The sequence below is a fragment of the Pholis gunnellus genome (assembly GCF_910591455.1).
Source record: "Pholis gunnellus genome assembly, chromosome: 6".
NCBI classification, from domain to species: domain Eukaryota; kingdom Metazoa; phylum Chordata; class Actinopteri; order Perciformes; family Pholidae; genus Pholis; species Pholis gunnellus.
In genome coordinates, this window is record NC_136532.1 from 2319241 (window position 1) to 2337493 (window position 18253).

At 42.0% G+C, this 18253-nt stretch overlaps 1 protein-coding gene across 3 annotated transcripts; it reads left to right on the forward strand.

Moving 5' to 3' along the window:
- The first annotated feature begins 3473 nt into the window (after positions 1 to 3473).
- gtf2h2 (general transcription factor IIH, polypeptide 2) lies at positions 3474 to 17846 on the forward strand. Of its 3 annotated transcripts, none has more exons than XM_079161669.1 (15): positions 3474 to 3499; positions 5991 to 6051; positions 8383 to 8460; positions 8810 to 8846; positions 12778 to 12864; positions 12959 to 13009; positions 13552 to 13606; positions 14331 to 14436; positions 14598 to 14688; positions 14882 to 15077; positions 16043 to 16106; positions 16212 to 16315; positions 16487 to 16589; positions 16668 to 16707; positions 17391 to 17846. In XM_079161669.1, exons 2-15 carry the CDS (start codon positions 5996 to 5998, stop codon positions 17499 to 17501), a joined length of 1179 nt encoding a protein of 392 aa, XP_079017795.1. In that variant the 5' UTR covers positions 3474 to 3499; positions 5991 to 5995; the 3' UTR covers positions 17502 to 17846. The 3 variants fall into 3 exon arrangements, with proteins under 3 accessions (XP_079017795.1, XP_079017796.1, XP_079017797.1); XM_079161670.1 differs by having other exon boundaries at positions 3480 to 3504; XM_079161671.1 differs by lacking the exon at positions 3474 to 3499 and adding an exon at positions 4579 to 4673.
- The last annotated feature ends 407 nt before the right edge of the window (positions 17847 to 18253 follow it).

Here is an 18253-nt window from a genome sequence, read left to right on the forward strand (position 1 = left end):
GATCATTCCACCCGCCATCTCAAACAGGTTGCTTTCCCGAAGCACATCTGCTGCAGAGGGAACCCCATGTTCTTTTTCGCCTTCAAAAAGGCTTGTACGAGCAGCAGGGCCTTAATTAGAAGGAGGTTTATTTAGATTGAGCATTGACAAGGGGAGTATTTAAATAAGCTGAGTATACATGTCAATAAACATTCAGGCTCTTGCTATGGACAGTGTGGAGACATCATATATCTCCACACTGTCCAATGCATGTTTGACATGTCTAATTAAACATATTTTTCTGTGAAAAGATAATGGGTGACAGACCAGCTGTTTCTGGAAGGGAGTCAACATCCCTCTCATTGTACACGTGCACGTACACACATGTACTCGCAGAGATGGGCAAAAATACTTCAAAATGTATTTTGATACAATATACACAGTACCCCTCAACTAAATGTATTAAAATAAAATACAAAATACTGGTGCCAGAAAATGTAACAAAATACAATACATGTATTTTGTATTTAAAATATAGGAAATACTTTTTTTATATAGCAGAGCATTCAGGTTTATATACAGTACTGTACACAAAGCTCTGCTGAACCACACAAACAGGAAGAACAGTCACAGAATGTCAGTGTAACTAAGCAAAGCTATTAAAAGACAACAACTTGATTGATTATGTATATACAGGACTGTCTCAGAAAATTAGAATATTGTGATAAAGTTCTTTATTTTGTGTAATGCAATTAAAAAAACAAAAATGTCATGCATTCTGGATTCATTACAAATCAACTGAAATATTGCAAGCCTTTTATTCTTTTAATATTGCTGATTATGGCTTACAGCTTAAGAAAACTCAAATATCCTATCTCTAAATATTAGAATATCATGAAAAAGTATACTAGTAGGGTATTCAACTAATCACTTGAATCGTCTAATTAACTCGAAACACCTGCAAGGGTTTCCTGAGCCTTGAAAAACACTCAGCTTGGTTCAGTAAACTAAATCACACGTATGGGGATTATCACAATATTCTAATTTTCTGAGACAGTCCTGTATATATATATATATATATATATATATATATATATATATATATATATATATTTGTATTAATGGGACTTAACAGCCCATAAACTTTGGCTTTGTATCAACAAAATATTCATCACATATGACATACAAGCTCCCAATCTCCCTCTTCCTATAGCTAGCTACTCGACTGATAAGTTAACTCGCTAAACACTGGCTATGCACTAGCCTAGACAGCATGCTAGCGTGTTAGCATCGATCGCTAGCTTGCTATTATAACCATCACCATGTATATACAATAGGCTATGTAGCCAGACCCAGACATAAAGTATACATCAAGCTAGTTGACATCTGTCACACTCAGATAAAATATTTAACTTGACAGACAATCCGTTGAACATGAAGATCTGAAGACTGAACTCGTGAACTGTTTTTTGATTCGTGGAGAAAGTATTTTGAGTATTTTAAATACAAAATTACTCCACTCTAAAGTATTTTGTTACAAATTACGTTAGATTTTTTATCGGCCCTATCAAATACAAATTACAAAATACTCCAAAGTAATTGAAATACGCATTTTCAAATATAAGTAATAGAAATACTGCCCATCTCTGCGTACACGTACGCGCACACACACACACACACACACACACACACACACACACACACACACACACACACACACACACACACACACACACACACACACACACACACACACACACACACACACACACACACACACACACACCTAAATGTATACTGAAGCCAGTCTTAAGTTTCCGCATGGCCATTGATAAAACATGTCGGTTGACACCGTCACCGACTGCTGCATCACCTTGAAAATAAAGATGAGCACAGATGAAGATTACAAGCAACCAGATGACAAGCGATATACTAGACAAAGCATTGGCTACATTCTTTAGAGGTTCCACTAAGAATGCAACAATTTCTGTCTTCTGTGGAAAAGGAAACATGCACGAAATCCTCATTATGCAACTCTTTTTTTAAAGTCAGTAACTATTCAGTTACACTGTTTGGCAATACCTCTCAGCCTGCACCTGAATGGACTTGCCCAGTTAGCATCATTCCTTTTAAAGAATGAAATTATTGAACTGTCCTGTTCTTCTTCTTCATGAAACAAGTCCAGTGAGAGAAAGAGCCGTGGACATTCCGAGTGACGGTCGTTCTTCTTGCTTTCATTCGCCCATGCTGAAAAAAAGAAAAAGGATTGGTGCAAAGGAACTTCTAAACTACGTCATATCAGCTGCCATCCCAGAGTCAGTCTGATTTCTTGTCTCGACAGTGACATTTTGGAAGCCCTGCAGTACAGTGACGTGCGGTGAGGTTCGTGGCTGGTGAGGCTTTCAGAGTCAGATTTACAAATATATGAACCCAATATAGAGTAGTTTAAATCACCATTCAATTGGTGATTTGTTTTCCTTCGCTTTTAATTAACAGCAGTAATAACTTGTCCCTGCAAAACTTACTGCTTCACACTCCAGTCCAGTAGCTGGCGGTAAGGGTTATCTAAGCGTGTTTGCTAACTGCCAATAAAACCAGAGAAGAAGATGGGAAAGCGTACAGGATGAAGAACACGGACAACGCATTTATTTTCGGTGTTACGGTTTAACCAGGGACCCTGTTAACTGGCGACCTTCAGCCGAATGCGTCTGTTGTTGTCCTAGCTACGGCAGCTGTTAAAAACGAGAAGAGAACACGTAGCTGTCCTCGTGAATGCCGCATTGTTTAGTTTTGCGATACAGTGTCAAACCTCCTCATTTACAGTCTTTGGTCAAAACATACCGGATTCGACGTTGGAGCGTCTTTTGAGGAAACTAGTCCACTCGAGTTTGAAACGTTGCTTGCTTGTTGTTTATGTGTTGAAACAGGAAGGGAGCAAATTCCCCTTCCTTTGAAATAATCAGAGCTAACCATAAATGGCAATGCCATAAAATGACCATCCAAGAACACAGAGATATCAAGTTGAGTTCATTTGACTTTAATAAGTAAAAAAAGACATAATCATGTTCAATTTGTCAAAAAAGTTGAACATGGATTAGATTATTTTCAATTGCAAACGGGACACAGAGTCTATATATCAAATCGTCATTGATAACTCTTGTGTTAAAGTTTTAACCCATGGTAAAACTGAACGTGATTATGTCTTTATAAACAACAAGCAAGCAACGTTTCAAACTCGAGTGGACTAGTTTCCTCAAAAGACGCTCCGACGTCGAATCCGGTATGTTTTGACCAAAGACTGTAAATGAGGAGGTTTGACACTGTATCGCAAAACTAAACAATGCGGCATTCACGAGGACAGCTACGTGTTCTCTTCTCGTTTTAACAGCTGCCGTAGCTAGGACAACAACAGACGCATTCGGCTGAAGGTCGCCAGTTAACAGGGTCCCTGGTTAAACCGAAACACCGGAAAGCGTGTTTCTTTCCGGAAGAAATATCCATCTGGCGTTGCACTCAAACGGTATTGTAGGTACAACTGATTGTTTGTTATTAACGTTAGCGTAACGTAAGTTGTCTTTATATGTTCATGAGTGCGATAGAAATTCGTATCACACACAACAATAAACAATCACTAGATGATACAGTGAACAGAATTGTTAGCTAGCTTGCTGTGTAAAAAGTGAATGCTAAGTTAACGTTAATGACTTCGAGTAACGTGAAGGGTACTTGCGGCCAAGAAATTACTTTATCTTACTGTAATGTTTGAAATTACAAGATATGCATAATGCTCGTGATTAAATGTGATGTTAGCAAATATTTCTGCTCAGCCAACTAGTGTTAGCTGTTGTGTCTACGCTATTCTAATAATAACTTAGCGTCTTCTTATACATTCGCTCCAGTATTCGGTACAATTAACGACATGTAATAATAATACTATTGATCATCTGTAAGGTCAGCAAACAATTCGGCTTAATATACCGTTAGTGGTCCGTGCACGAAGTATAATTCACTTGCCATTGTTCACGTTGTGTAATGAACAATGTCACTTTAGGGCTATTGCCTCATCTCATTGGTCTACTTGTGCAAATGTATCTGCCAAGTGTGAGTTCGATAGCCGATGCTGCCGAAACGCGGTTAAAGCTTTAGCTGTGTTATTGTTGCATTGAATGAACACGTGCAAAGCAATTCAGCGCACTGATTCAGTGTAGGCTCCACAGAGACACTGCACACATGAAAGCTACATTAATTCGTGCATTAACTTTATGAGAGAAAAATTAGATCTGCTGGTTCTATGACCTCAGTATTTGTCCTCAAATACATGTGTCAAAGTTTGTCAAAGCACAACGCGTTTCATGCTATTTTGTCATTTAAAATGGTCAATACACTATAGTTAATTAACAGGTTCTGGGTTTCATTAAACAACTTTTAATGAACAGTGAATTGCTACTGAACAAACTCGCCTTTTCATATTCAGATCCTGTAAGAAAAAATACAGAATGAATCAAATGTCATTTAACAAGGAAGTTGCAATACTAAGGATTAGTACTACTTTATAATAGATGACAAAAGTTTCTGAAATATAGTTTGAAGATGGGAAGGAGCTGATTGGCTGGCCTGCAATTCATGTTTCCACGTTGCCAACGGGCAGCAGACGGGTAGAAAACAATTTGAAGAGTGACATTTTGTGTTCTACAGTATGTTATCACTGTTGTTAATAAGTGTTGTAAACAGAAACATGTGCACCCTGTTGCAGGCTGCCATATTGAACACGCTATTAAAGTTTGGGTTGGCACTGGTGATGAGAGTCGGCTTGAAAGTGACTTTTCTGCGGTGGTCATGATGATGAAGCATTCTGTACACAGCCCAGAGGATTATCCTGCAAAAGGATTTTTATTATTCATTTATTTTATGTAGAATAGTTAAAAGTGTAAACAGTAAATAAACCTGAAGGATTTTGCATTGAGTAGCTTAGTGGCTTCATTGTCATGACAACAGAGCCAGCAATAAAGTCAAAGTTCAAGGTTAAACTCTACAGTCAGACTCATCACAAGTCTCAACACTACAGCCTGAAACTTTCACCCAAATAGTTTAAGAAGCCTTTATTTAAATACATAAATTGATAATATAATGAATCATTACATACAAATAATTCAGTGTTTGTGCAGTTTATTTATGTTCAATTGTGGGAAAGTGGCAGAAATATGACTATCACAGTTATATATTCTGTTAATTATTTGGGCTATTTGTTTATTTATTTATTTAATTTAGCTCTCCTTAAATTGCAAACACGTTTGAAAATGCGCAACTTTTACTTTGAAGGTGAGCTGTCTCTGTTTCCAACTCTCGACTTCCTTTACTCCATTTTCATTATTAAAGTTGGATAACTGGAACCAGGTGATGTTTTGGTGCACTGAATTTCATTGCACGTGTTCATTTAATGCGACAATAACACAGCTAAAGCGTTAGGCAGCATCGGCTATCGAACAACGAACTCCCACTGAGCAGAACACATTTACAGGAACACAAGTAGACCAATGAGATTACGTAATATCCCTAAACTGACATTGTAAATCAAACAACGTGAAGAATGGCAAATGAACTATACTTCCTGCACGGACCGTTATGGACTGTTTATGGTAACGCTAGACTCCGATAATGTTTTGGGCCTTGCCACAGGGTCCTGCCAAATCCCATTAAATATACTTGCAACTGAAGAATGAGATTTTTTAGTCTTCATTTCCTATCATTACGTTTAAAACACAGCCTTTTAGGAATCATTAGTGTCTTCTGATATAGAATGCTAGTATTCGTCATATAAATATTTCATGAACCAATTTAGCTGTAGTTTCTATTAATAGAGTGAGATGGATAAACAGCATGATAAGTGACTCCTTGCAATCCCTGGGCTGTTAATGAAGTGTGACACCCTGCGCAGAAGACTTGTGTATTGATGTGAAGCTGAATTTTCTCTGTTTTTTGGCTATAACTTTACTTGAATATCTGGTTGGCAGACATAATGGATGAAGAACCAGAGAGAGCCAAGCGCTGGGAAGGCGGCTATGAGAGGACATGGTAAGACCATTAAACTCATGAATTTTTCAACTTGAAATATGTGTTGTTTTTTACATAGATAGATTTCACAATGGTGCCCTGCAGATACACAGTCCAACATGAGTAGACACAAACGGTAAAAGAAGAACATTCCACAAGGACAAAGCAGACACATTTACTAAAACAGGAGCATTCACTGTCAAGCAATAGAAACGTAAAGTGTTCCAGGGTCGTCTAACTTAAGGGAGTCCTGAATGTATTCCACCTATGAGGGGCATAATAGGAGAATGCAGTTTTTCTCACTTCCGTATTCATACGTGGGGTATCCAAGGTAATGCATTCTTTGAACAATGAAGAAGTTTAGTATGGCATATTTCTAATACCTTTTAAGCGCTGATAAATAAAGTGGTTGCCTGGTAAATACAAAGTAGACGGTGTTGTTCCCTTCGAGTGGTAAGTGACGGGTCACCCTACCTCCTCATAGAGGTTATAATGATGGGCTCCAAAACTCACCTGTAATACATGTAAGAGACCTGTGATTTTAGCAATAATAGGTATTTATAATATGGGACTTTTTATTTGAGCCCCGGTTATTGTACTGAGGGTTTCTCATGTTGTATCGAATGAAGTGTAATTAGTCTTATCTGGGTTCAGTAAAAGCCTGAATTTATTCAGGGGCTTTTGTCAATAGGCACTGAATAAATGACCATACGGAATAGAACTTTATTAAACCCAAAGAGAGAAATAAAATAAACTCTTGTGCCAGAGATTGATCAAAGATTACAACAGAAGAAGAAAAAACATTGGAGTATGTTATAAACATATATGAACAATATATTAATACTATTAAGTGTTGAAGTAATACTGACACTAGTGCAATAAGAGTGAGATAAATATAGTTAAAAAAGCCAACTAAAATAGAAAATGTAAATTACAACAACTTATGATTTAAAAACAAGAGTACAAATATAAGTGTATAAGAAGTAATACTAACACCAGTACCTGAAAGGAGCTAAAATAAAGGAGTACTATTGGCAATGATATTTGAAAACAAAGGATGAATAGAGCTTACTAACCAAGGAGCCCAGCTCATTTATATACAATGTGAACAGGATTGTCCATAACTCTAACAGCTATAACACTACAGTTGCACGTATTCACAAATGAAGACCAAACCAATAGGAATCTTAATGTTCGGTTTATTCAAATAAGGACAGGGAAAGGCTTACAAAACCCAGGGAGTTGAGACTCAGGGTGAGGGTTTTGTCTCATTGCAGTCTTCAAGTTCCATTGAAAATCTCCCCCACACTGTGGTTCTGGAGCTGAAAGAGAGAGAAATGGTTGGACTGGTTGTTTGTGGAAAGTTAACTGAAATCGTCACTGCAGTATGATTCCTTGAAATGATTGGCCTACTTTTAATATTTGTTACATATTCAGTATGGTCACTGTAGTGGCCATTTGTCCGATAAATCTAAATAAAACAAACCACTGATGCACTGTGGTTTGTGGTTTACGCAGGTAAAAAGAGTAGATTGTCCATACAGCATTCAGTTTTTTCTTATTTATTTGGCAAACCAAACCAAAACAAGCAAATAAAGAAAAAGAACAAAGAAAACTCCTGTCGCTGCCTCTCTTGCGCTGGTGGAAAACCATAGGCCCACCCCAGTGCATGCTGGTCCTAAACCTACTATAAGGTCTACTATAACTAATCACAGGTGCCCACAGTGTTACCCAATAGATAAGCAAAACGAACTAACCCAAAAACTACAGCAGGAACAGCAGCAGTAAAACTTTCTTACACGCTATGATGATTACACTGTAAAAAATAATACTCAATTGGTCCCTGTGGCCGATCGACCCGGTCACGGCTTTTTTCTGTCCTGGCCCCACAGTGGTGGAATGAACTTCCCACTGACGTTAGGACAGCAGAGTCGCTGCCCATCTTTTGGCGCAGGCTGAAAACCCACTTCTTCAAGAAGTGCTACCCTGAGCCTTCCACTCAGCACTTATTGTATTCATACTAGTTTGTTGCACTTGTTTTGGTTTGTTTCTGCACTGTACTTTGGCTCTGGGTTATGCTCTTAGATACTTGTTTGGGAAAGGAGATGTACTTAAGACTTCTGGTGACTAGTAGTTCTTTTGAATACCGATGTTGAATACACTTATTGTAAGTCGCTTTGGATAAAAGCGTCTGATAAATGACTGTAATGTAATGTAATGTAATGTAATCCGCGGTTCACAAGTGATCCGAACCGTGAGGGGTGATCCGAACCGATCACGGATCGATCAGTGATCGGTTATACCACTACTCTCTATGGTGCAACATTGTGGAATATATGTGTTTTCCTACAGGGAGGTGCTGAAGGAGGATGAATCTGGCTCACTAAAAGCCACAGTAGAAGAGATCCTGTTCCAGTCTAAAAGGAAAAGGTTTGTGTGTGCATGTGCATATTGTCTGACAAGTACAAAGAAATGTGAAAATTATTGATTTGATAATTAGTTGTTATTCTTAAGACTCCATTCTATTTGTTTAGACACCTCGCTTTTATGATGTAAATGAGACCTATTTTCTTCTGCTGGCAGTTTTGAAATGCATTTTTCTTCTCATGCTCTTCCTTCTTTGATCAAGGTATGTACTACTAGATTGTCTCTGGAACGTTTTCCTCTGGCTGCTGTATATTTATTTGTATACCCCAGTGTACTGCTCAGTCCAAAGAAGAAATCAGTTAATTCTCCAAAAGTTACATCAAACTTATCTGCTGCTTTGTTTACCTCATAGGGTAATCGAGAGCCATGGACAAGTGAGGCTTGGAATGGTGAGTGAGTTCTGCCTCCTTCCTACAGAACCTCGTGCTTCACTTATCTGTATGTAACAACTCTTGCTACCACGGTGGGTCCTTGGAGCACAATGCAGCACACAATCAGATACTGTTCTCAAAACGTTCTTTATTGGTTTCATAATATTGGTCTGGACTTGGCCGTGTGCTCTCCTGCTTTGCCTTCGAGCACACGCTGTGAGGTCTGCCGTGCTTGCCATCACACTGCCAGTCTGTGGTTCTCGCTGAGTCGGGCCTCCGGCACTACTAGTGTTTAAGTATAAGAGAGAGAGAGAGAGAGAGAGAGAGAGAGAGAGAGAGAGAGAGAGAGAGAGAGAGAGAGAGAGAGAGAGAGAGAGAGAGAGAGAGAGAGAGAGAGAGAGAGAGAGAGAGAGAGAGAGAGAGAGAGAGAGAGAGAGAGAGAGAGAGAGAGAGAGAGAGAGAGAGAGAGAGAGAGAGCTTTCAGCTGCGCCTAATTAAGCCTCCTTCCGGCACCGTTCCCTGACCCACTGGAGCGGGGCGTGGTCCGAACAGAGGGTGAATGAGCGTACCAGGAGGTAATAGCGCAGGGAGTCGACCGCCCACCGGGTGGCCAGGCACTCCTCCACCGTACTGTACCTGGCCTCCCTCTCGGATAGCTTCCGGCTGATATATAGCACAGGGCGATCAACCCCCCATACCTGCTGGGTCAAAATGGCCCGAGCCCTCTGTTTGATGCGTCAGTCTGCAGAGTAAAGGGAAGAGAGAAGTTAGGAGTGTGGAGGAGTGGTTCCCCACAGAGAGCCTGTTTCACCCTCTCAAACGCCAACTGGCACTGCTCCGTCCATTGGACCGGATCTGAGGCACCTATCCGGGTCAGGTCGGTCAAGGGGCTGGTCAGCTCTGCAAAGTCCGGGATGAACCGTCTGTAATAACCCGCCAGCCCCCAAAAAACCCTAACCTCTCTTTTAGTCTTGGGCAGGCTGCGATAGCAGCAGTTTTGTCCACCTGAGGGCGCACCTGCCCACCGCCCAAGTGGTACTCCAGATACCGGTGAGCCCCGCCTGCCTCAGGGACTCCAGCACCGCAGCCACCCGCTGCACATGCTCCACCCAGGTGGTGCTGTGGATGATCACATCATCCAGGTAGGCGGCAGCATATGCAGCATGCGGACGCAGCACCTGGTCCATGAGGCGTTGGAACGTGGCTGGGGCCCCGAACATCCCAAAGATTTTTCCTTGGACTCTGGCGACAGAGGAATCTGTCAGTAGCCCTTGGTCAAATCCAGTGGCGTAAAGAAACGTGCAGTGCCCACTCGGTCCAGGAGGTTGTCGACCCGGGGCAATGGGTATGCATCGAGTCGTGACACATCATTCACCCTGCGATAGTCCACACAGAACCGTATAGATCCATCCTTCTTGACCACAAGAACAATGAGGCTACACCAGGCACTGTTGGACTCTTCTATTACCCCTATCTCCAGCATAGCCGCCAATTCCCTCTGAACCACTTTTCTTTTTTGTTCAGGTAACCTGTAGGGTCGTGACCTCACCGTCATGCCCGGGGGAGTCTCGATTTGGTGCTCTATGAGGTTTGTGCGTCCTGGCCGGAGGGAGAACACGTCAGCAAACTGCTTTTGCAACTGGGCAATGTCTATTCTCTGGGTCCCGGAGAGATGGGCTTCACAAAGGAGCGGGGTGGGATTAGTGGATTTTGAAACCTCAGGCCCCACCTCCTCTCTCAGATACCGCAGACACCAGAGAAACAGACTCAGCCTCTCTCCATGCTTTCAGGAGGTTGAGGTGGTAGGTCTGTGTAGCTCCACCCCTGTCAGAAGGCACAACCTCATAGTCGACATCCCCCACTCGCCATCGGTCTGTGGGTGGTACACACTGGTCCGAATAGATTTAATGCCCAGTAAACCGTAAAGTTCTCTCAGTGTGCGTGACATGAACGAGGTGCCCTGGTCAGTCAGAATCTCTTTTGGGATTCTGACTCGGGAGATGACCTGAAACAGAGCCTGCGTGACACTCTTTGCAAAAATGTTGCGCAATGGTACTGCCTCTGGATATTGTGTTGCGTAATCCACCAGGACTAACCTAAAGCGATATCCACGTGCACTCCGGTGAAATGGCCCGATGAGGTCCATGCCGATTCGCTTGAATGGGACCTCCATTAATAGCAGAGGATGCAAAGGCGCCCTCGGAATGGTCGGATGGTTTACCAATTGACACTCCGGGCGGGATGCACACCAATGGCACACATACCTCGCCAATAAAATCGGGTCATTATCCGGTCCAGTGTCTTTTCATGTCCCATGTGGCCAGCCATTGGGTTATAGTGAGCCGCCTGGAAAATAATTTCCCGACGGCTTTTCGGCACAAGCAACTGGGTGTTTTCCTGACCTGACTGAGTGTCACGACTCACTCTATACAGCCGGTCCCTAATCAATGAAAAGTGCGGATATGACTGTGCTGCGTCAGGGCGCACCACCTGACCATCAATGCGTATCATTTGGTCAAATACCGAGCGTAGAGTATCATCCCGAGACTGCTCAGGTGGAAAATCTTCCATGGAGTGTAATTCGGGACCCCCTCCCCGTCTGCAGCGTCGTACAACATCGTGTCACCGCTGAGCACAGCACACATACCGCATGACCCTGTCTGTCGTGAATGCACCCCCGCACCCGGCCCCATTAATTTATTAAACCCTGGCCAATCTGTTCCCAAAATTAGGTGGTGAGCTAACCGCAACCTTTACACTATGTTTTTTTCCCATATATCTAATTTCTACTGACACTACGGGATACTCGTGAACATCCCCATGCACACACCTAATTTTCACCCACAATGCCTCCACCAATGCCCCGGGCCGAACCAGGCTCTGGTGAATCATAGACTGTGTACAGCCAGTATCCACCATTGCCTGATGTGTACCCCCCTGGATCCTTACCGGAACGCGGTACGTCGCCCCTGGACCGGGGGAGGGTGTTGAAGGGCCGGCAACCCGAATCACCTGGCCCACCTCCATCAGCGGACACTCCCTCCTGAAGTGACCGGGCTGCCCACACCTCCAACACTCCAGCCCTGACGCCTGAGGGACCCCCTGTGAGCTGGGAAGGGTGCCGGTGGTTGCAGAGGTCGGTGCATCGGGAAAGGGGAGGAGGGGTGTCGACCGCGGAGCCGGTGGGGAGCCGTGTGAGGTCTGCCGTGCTTGCCGTCACACTGCCAGTCTGTGGTTCTCACTGAGCCATCCCTCGCGCCTCCGTCACTACTAGTGTTTAAGTATATCAGAGAGAGACTTTACGATAGGTTTCAGCTGCGCCTAATTAAGCCTCTTCCCAGCACCGTTCCCTGACCCACTCCCCCACTCTGTCCCCTCTGCAGCTGAGCCCAACCACGCCCCGCCACCACACTGTATTATTTTAAACCCCAAGGTTGGTGAGATCTCATGTCAACATGGCGGCAAAATACTACTCCGCATTATTTGTATATATATGTAAAGGACAAAATAGCCACTTACACTTTTGGTCAACATTGTTGTAACTGTATCGATTAATTTGGGATCATATCATCAGACAAAAGATGGAAAGCACAGAACACATTTTTATCTTGTTTCACAATATAACTGTTAATATAAGTGATGAATGGCACTGCAGGTCGCAATGACCCTTTTCAAGGCACCAATTCAATGCATGGCCACTGATTGGAATACTTAAATCAAATAAGCGAACAGCTTCAGTTGTTGGTGTTAAACTGGTCTGTTTGGGGTGTGGTGCACAGAAATGATTTGGGCATCAGAACACTGTACTAGGGACTACTTTGGACACACTCTGCACAACATTAAATGCCATATTGGTATTAGTGTATTTTGCTATTCGGAAAATAAAATATAATGTTTAGAATGTATCATTACCAAAAACTTCAAGGTGTTAAAGGATGTTGTTCTCTAGATGCGACACCTCCATGTGGTGGTTGACTGTTCAAGAAGTATGGAAGACAAGGACTTGAAACCAAACCGCCTCACCTCCTCTCTAAAGGTATATTCTGTAGCAGACCAATCACCCCGTACACCAGCAGCCATACCGTATGATTAGATGTTAAGCACCATCTATTTTTTACTTTTCTCCTCAGCTGATGGAAACTTTTGTCGAGGAGTATTTTGACCAAAACCCCATCAGTCAGGTATGTTTATACAACCGTGAGTTCTGTGCATCTTTTATACTGAACTGTATTAAGACTTTACATTTATATCCCATAAGCTCTTGTTTAAACATGGCACATTCTGGTTTATTGGAGAAAAGGAATGTAAGTCTGCACCATCATGTTGTTAGTACACAGAAATTGAAGGGTCCCCGATCCTTATTGCTGCACTGGCAAATACTTTTGCTCAAGGTGCTTGCCTCATAACTTGTGATGCAAAGTTATCCTTTTAGATAATTTTTTTACTAAATGTATCCACTCCCTGAATATTATATTCCATGTGGGGCAGATTTACATTATAAAACCATTGACTGTAAGGGATCTTTCCGGCACTTATGTGATTGAGGGAAAAATACATAGACCAGCAACACAAAAAGTGTTGGAGGCCCATTTGTTATGGTAACATAGCACTGCTGCTGTCAGTCAGAAACAATCGTTCTTATACAATCATCCAATATCTGCAAACGAGTTAAAACAATACTTTTGCAGTGGCTGACCTAACAACATGTGTTGTGTGTCTACAGCTGGGCATTATCACCACGAAGAATAAAAGAGCCGAGAAGCTGACTGACCTGGCAGGTGAGGATCACATGCTAATATTAGACTCCACCGCTCAATGTAATACTTAAAGGAGTATAGTGAAATGAACAATGAACATGTTTTTGCTTGGGGCATGTTAATAATGTTAGGATTTCTCATTTTTGTCTTTATTGCAACAGAGAAAAATGTCACTTTCAAGCTGATGATGCCTTAGATAAACCATGTGTCAGCAGCGACCACGGCTCTGTCTGAGCAGAGCTACAATCCTCCATGATCAGTGCTAGCTTTGCGTTTGTCATCTGTTCAAACTTTTCACTTGTGTCAACTACAGCCTCCAGTCTGTGAAGTTACCACGTGCAGGGTGACAGAAATCAGTGGCCGGGCATTTGATTTCCGTGAGTGGGCTCATTATGCGTTGCACAAAGGCTGTATCCCATATCCTGTGCAACAGCCAAGATAGGCTGAATATTCACTGATCTATCTGGAAACAACATATGTTAAGTCATTGACAGTTAATATATTTAGCCGGTCAGGAGAAATAGAACTCACCTGGCTGCAGATTAGGAAATGGAACTCAGCTATTTTCTGGGGCACGTTAGCAACACTGTGTGTGTGTGTGGAGGCTAATATTCATTACATTTAACCAGTCCGTCTTTGGGGACGGAAACTCATCCACAGGTGACCTCAGTGGCCGGGCCCGGACCCCCAATGCCGCCGGCACTGGGTGCCTCTTTAATGTGTGTTGTATTTTGTTCACCACCAGGAAATCCAAAGAAACACATTGTTGCTCTGAAGAAAGCGGTGGACACTGTGTGTGTAGGCGAGCCGTCACTCTACAACTCTCTCAACCTAGCCATACAGACCCTCAAGTATGTTCTGCAGTGTTGCAGTCCTATAATAATAATGATAATAATAACAATTATTATTATAAGTCATGTTTCTATTCTTTTTTAATAGTTGTTGTTGTTAGTTGTCATTTCTGTAATATGACTGAATGTCACTCAGCTTGTTGCTTGATCTCTGTATGAAGGCACATGCCTGGACATACGAGTCGGGAGATCCTGGTAATCCTCAGCAGCCTCACTACATGTGACCCAGCAAACATCTGTGAGCTGATTAAGGTAAAGACACCCTTCCTTAGGGGGGCATAGTCATAGCCTCTGTTGATATGCAGTTCTGCTGCTAAGCTTACTAGTTTAATTTCAACTTTATGAAAATGTGAATCTCTCTCCGCTGATGTTTCTAGTGTCTCTCATGCTCTAAGAAAAACCTAAAACAAATACTGTGATGTATAACCGTGTTCCTCTCTGTCAGACCCTGAAGTCTCTGAAGGTGAGGGTCTCTGTAATCGGCCTGTCAGCAGAGGTCAGGGTGTGTACGGTATTGACCAGGGAAACGGGCGGCTCGTACCATGTTATCCTGGATGAGAGTCACTTCAAAGAGCTGCTGATGCTGCATGTCAAACCCCCTCCAGCCAGCTCCTCATCTGAATGCTCTTTAATACGCATGGGTCAGTATTCAGAGGCTGCTTACATCTTTCTCCATCTGAGAAAGAAGGATAAGCTGCTCTTCTGTTTTTATTCTAAGTTGTAACATAAGACACAACAGACACCACGTGTTAAATAACAGCACTTATGAACTGGCTGTAAGGTTGGCATTCTGCTGCCATCACAGAACTAGGACTGCGTCTTAAAACATGAAACAATATTAACAAAGGGACAAAGACAGAGATAGTTGGTATCCTGTATGAGCTCCGAGTTGCTTCGATATGACTTTTGTAGGCGTAAAGATATCACTGTGAGGGCAAGGTGATGCAATTGCCAATTCATTTTAATATGTAGGGATCCAAATGTAAAATCTCACTGGTAACACGGTGAAAACCCTGGTTGTTCTTGAGCAAGAGGCTGGCAATATATTATTATTACTGTCAACAAATCCCATGTGTTCCATCATTACCATGACCATACACTGTAGTAGACTCAATCAAGTATGCCATCCTGCTTCCCAGATATTCACTGAAGCCCAAAATGTGGATCACTGGGGTGCTGAAAGTAGTCAAATGAAGTAGTAGTCACACAAATGAACTATTTTCTCCTGTTTGAGTAAGGTTTGTTAAAACTATCATGCCTAGCTGTTTACGGGCATTACTGAATTGCTTAGGATTTGAAATAATTCATTTGAAAGAAGGTTAAAGTGGCGATCGTAAAGATTTTCATTTGAATAAATGTCTGTTGGGTCACTGTCACCTGAGTGTGATTGACACAATGGTGATTGATTTTATGGCCCACTGATGAAAGTATTGCAATATTTATATTTTTGCAATATTAGGAACTGGGTGTCTGTGGTGACATTCCCAGGAAAGACACAAATATGTTTTTTGTTTCCCTAAATTACATTTGTTCTTGCTCCTCATCACAATAGTAAGATTATTTATGACTATAAAAACATCGACTGAATCTTTGTCTCATCGTTCAGGATTTCCTCAGCACACCGTTGCCTCTCTGACTGACCAGGATGCCAAGCCTTCATTCAGCATGTCGTAAGTCAAAAGCAGTGCTATTTAAACCTTTGGGCCAGGACTGTTGGCAGCCACTACTAAAGTGAATTGTCTTTGCACGGGCTGCTCCTGTTGTGTGTCTTCCAGTCATCTGGACAGCAGCAGTGGTGCCAGTCTGTCTCTAGGAGGATACTTCTGTCCGCAATGCCACGCCAAGTACACAGAACTTCCGGTGGAGTGTAAAGTCTGTGGTATGTGCCATGGGAGGATTCAGTGTGTGTGTGTCACTGTGAGATTAGAGACTTTGATTCATTTTTCTTCCTGTGGCGTCAAAAAAGTACTATAGTTATTGTTGCTGCTTAAAAAGTACTTTGTGTTAAAACCAATAGAAATACTGTAGCTCTGTGTGTGTTGTCTCGAAGGTTTGACTCTGGTGTCGGCGCCCCATCTGGCCAGATCCTTCCATCACCTTTTCCCCCTGCAAGCCTTTACAGAGAGTCCTGCGGAGGGGCTCCAAGCAGACAGGTGGCTCTCATGCATTCAAACAATTATTCACAGATACTGTGCTGCTGTGTAGCTAAACTTGTTGTAATTTGGTTTCAGGTTCTGTCAAGCTTGTCAAGGGGAGCTGAAAGATACAAGTGTAAGTACAGTAGCTGACTGTACATCTGGATCTGTAGAGGCCATTCAGATGATAGAACAATGTTTTCCTTTTAAAGGGCCACATATTAAAAGTTCAGTTTAGTCATCACAAAGTATTTTTCAGCTTGTAAAACGTAGTTGTAAAATACCTTCTTTGACCCTGAAGGAACCTTGTCAAGTATGAGAAATGACCCTGATAATGTAAAGTTGTCTTAGTTATTCCCAGTGTTATGATCTCTTTTTTTGGCATTCTATGCCTTTTTTAGATAGCGGCAGTAGAGGGATGACAGGAAATGAGAGAAGAGAGATGGGGAATGAAATATAGGTCCCTGGACCTGCCACGCCTTGGCCACACTGATTTTAATCATATTTACTGTCACACACCAGTAATCTTCCAGCTACAACAGACAGGTCTGCAATACAAACTAGAGGTGTGGATTTTATTAGTTATTGAGTTCCTATAGGAACTGTAGGATCCAGTGTCATTGAAGCTCTCTTGGCCATTGCTGCTTCAATTTTGACTATTCTTTTTTAGGTCAACTATGTGAAACTGCAGTCATAAAATGCTAGTTGGTTAAAAAATCTCTTCATATTAAGTGTAAAAATTGTATACTTGAATTTGTTTATTCATTGTAACTTCAGTCTGTCCATCCATCTTTATCTGCTCTTTCCCTCTCTGTCTAGATATTCACCTGTCCATCATGTCGCTGTGTGTTCTGTGTGGAGTGTGATCTCTTCATCCATGACTCGCTGCACTGCTGCCCCTGCTGTATTCACAACCAGAGCAACCCCTGAAACTGAGAGGCTAAACTCAGTGGTCATGTACCCTTAATGACTCATTGTGTCCGTCCTATCAGTGTTGTCCACCTCTGATAGGCAATGGACCATATTTCAAAGTTGTTGAAGATATGCATACAATATTGGACTATTTTGGGTTTATCCATATGGTTTGAAGGTTCAGCAGCTTCTTGCTAAAGTTAGGCCAACGCCTCTGTCTGCTCTGAGAAATGCATCTGAGCCGCTGCACTTCCAGCTGTAAAATAGCACACCACTTAATGTCAGAAATGATGTGTGGGCATTGTTTGTACACACTTTTGTACTACAGTTCTGTTTGTGACATGGCATTTACAATAAAACATATTTTTTCTACTTGTTAAAGTGCTTTCAAAGAGTTTCATTTAAATACATGTTAAGTCACTATCACTGAAGGAGATAACACAATGGTGATTGAGCCTATGGCCCACTAATGAAAGTATTGCAATATTTATATATTTGCAGTATTACAGACTGGAAATCTGTGGCAACATTCCTGGAAAACACTTTTTTTCTATTGTATGCAGACACAATAGTGAACTATGCACACACAATTCTGAAAACTGGAAACAAGTGAATATGCTTTTCAAGTTTCAAATTTCAAGCACAATTCCATTGTTTTGACTCAAATAGAGATTGTAAATGCACCAGGACAGACATCTTAAGGATGGAGGATCCCAATTTCTGTATTTGTGTTTCCTTAGGTTAGTTTTCTTTGTTGTCGGATCGGAGAG

Excerpts from the sequence above, each read along its gene's own strand:
- gtf2h2 (XM_079161669.1), top strand. The coding sequence starts at position 5,996 with ATGGATGAAGAACCAGAGAGAGCCAAGCGCTGGGAAGGCGGCTATGAG. Across the intron at positions 8,461-8,809 it reads TTCCAGTCTAAAAGGAAAAG|GGTAATCGAGAGCCATGGAC; the intron begins GTTTGTGTGTGC and ends TTTACCTCATAG. Across the intron at positions 16,316-16,486 it reads GGTGGAGTGTAAAGTCTGTG|GTTTGACTCTGGTGTCGGCG; the intron begins GTATGTGCCATG and ends GTTGTCTCGAAG.